Below are 1,921 nucleotides of genomic sequence, written 5' to 3' on the forward strand. Positions count from 1 at the left end.
TTAAGTACACATGGAGGAAATTTTTGTTACAATAGAAAATTGACTTGGAAATGCTTTTACTCATGTCAAGTTGGTATGTGTGACTATCCTCTGCAGGCCGCCTTTGGCACCAACCCAATAGCTGTGGCAGCTCCAGGGAAGAATGACGATAATTTTGAGTTGGACATGGCCACCAGTGTAGTAGCCAGTGGTAAGGTGAGCAACAGTGTCATCCTTGTCTTGTGTAGCCTGAGTAATGCTGAGTGCTTCAGTGTATATACTACTCAGAATAGTAATTTATTCAGAACCTTGCTCTAAATGAAATTTCAAATAATTAGATTATATGATATTACAAACTTGTCTTATAAAGGATATCAAATATTATACAGTAAGTACTGTACTTGTTCCAATTAGATGAAAATAGTACGTTCTTTTAATATTCTTAACTTTGCAGTTATGTATATAGTCTAGAGATTCTGTAGTAAAGAGAGAAGTTTACATTATCTTCTTTACATGCAGGTTGAACTGGCTCACCTCAAGAATGAGTCTATCCCTTTGGGTTGGTTAATGGATGAAAATGGGAAACTTACCTCAGATCCATCTGGCATAACAGGAGATGCCATTCTGATGCCCCTTGGAGGAACAGAGGAGCATTCAGGTTACAAGGGCACTGGTCTGGGCATGATGGTGGAGGTCTTGTGTGGCATTCTGTCGGGTAAGTAGCTATGAGGGATATTGGCAGAACAACTTTTTTAGGATGAAAGAATGAAACTTTTATTTCATGTCTATCTCTTCGTTTTTTAACATCTTTCCAAACTCTCAAGGAAATATTTATATGCAACACCTACTGCAATTCATACACATCTTTGTTACATTAAATCCTTTCACTCATGCTCCCTTCTTCACACATGATTAATCATCAGTGGCATTGCTAGATATTGTATGTGTGTAATAATTTTTTTACTATAAAGAGTACAGCAGTATACCTTGTTCTCACAGGAGCAGATTATGCCCACAAGATCCGTGACTGGAAAATATTTGACCGGCCAGCCAACCTGAGTCATTGCTTCATCGCCATCAACCCGGCACTGTATGCTCCGGGCTTTGAGGACCGCATGAGTGACTTGATAGATTCCTGCCGCTCCATGGAACCAGTGAGTATAGCTTTGTCTGTGGTTTACCTTTAGTTATAGAAACACTGAATGTCTTTTGTCTTCCTATCCCCATTTCCATTTTTCTTGAAAATAAACCTTACTTACCCAGGCTGATCCCAGTAAGCCAGTGCTGGTGCCTGGGGACCCTGAGCGTTCCCACAGTAAGGCAGTGAGGGATGAAGGAGCTATCACCTATCACCCCAACCAGGCCAAGCAGTGTGTAAGTACTCTGGTGCAACTCTATACCTCTTATGTAGAGCTGTATGCATTTTGGGGTGGTAAAAAATCCCACTGAAGTTCTTATGAAATTTAAATTGACACACTTTGTTATGTAGCATTTCATGATTGCGCTTACTGACCTTTCTTTAGATTTTCTGCATATATTAAACTCATGTTTTTCTTTTTGCATTCATTTTCAGTGGCAAACAGCCAAGCTGCTCAATGTTGCTCCAATGACCCCTGTGTGAGAAGTGGATATTAGCAAGTGTGTGTATAAGGTATGGACCAAGAAATCTGAATTGCAAGGTTGCCTCCAGGATCAAAATATTGTGTCCAGTGTTTGTTTCCCATCAAACTATAACTATAACTAATCACTAGACTTGGAGAGAAACATTCATTGAAACATTGAATGGATGCTTTTCTTTTCACATGATAATTATGAAGACTGCATTATTTTTATCCTGCCTTTCAGTTTTGTGGGTAGACCAGGATGGATCAGTATGGGTCAGTGTTGGACAACAAAAATATTTGGTCTAGTGTAGAAGGATAAAGCTAAGATTAAAACAACA

The 1,921-nt window shown here is 39.3% G+C and overlaps 1 protein-coding gene across 1 annotated transcript in view; it reads left to right on the top strand.

The window, feature by feature from the left end:
* LOC123519225 (uncharacterized oxidoreductase YjmC-like) overlaps positions 1 to 1,600 on the top strand; it is a 9,730-nt gene extending 8,130 nt beyond the window's left edge. Inside the window, exons 8-12 of the mRNA XM_045280347.1 lie at positions 97 to 195; positions 499 to 694; positions 979 to 1,133; positions 1,243 to 1,353; positions 1,553 to 1,600. Of these exons, the coding sequence (XP_045136282.1) occupies positions 97 to 195; positions 499 to 694; positions 979 to 1,133; positions 1,243 to 1,353; positions 1,553 to 1,600 (609 nt within the window). The remainder of the gene's footprint in view (positions 1 to 96; positions 196 to 498; positions 695 to 978; positions 1,134 to 1,242; positions 1,354 to 1,552) is intronic.
* Positions 1,601 to 1,921: the final 321 nt, after the last annotated feature.

Source organism: Portunus trituberculatus, chromosome 45 (assembly GCF_017591435.1).
Source record: "Portunus trituberculatus isolate SZX2019 chromosome 45, ASM1759143v1, whole genome shotgun sequence".
NCBI lineage: Eukaryota > Metazoa > Arthropoda > Malacostraca > Decapoda > Portunidae > Portunus > Portunus trituberculatus.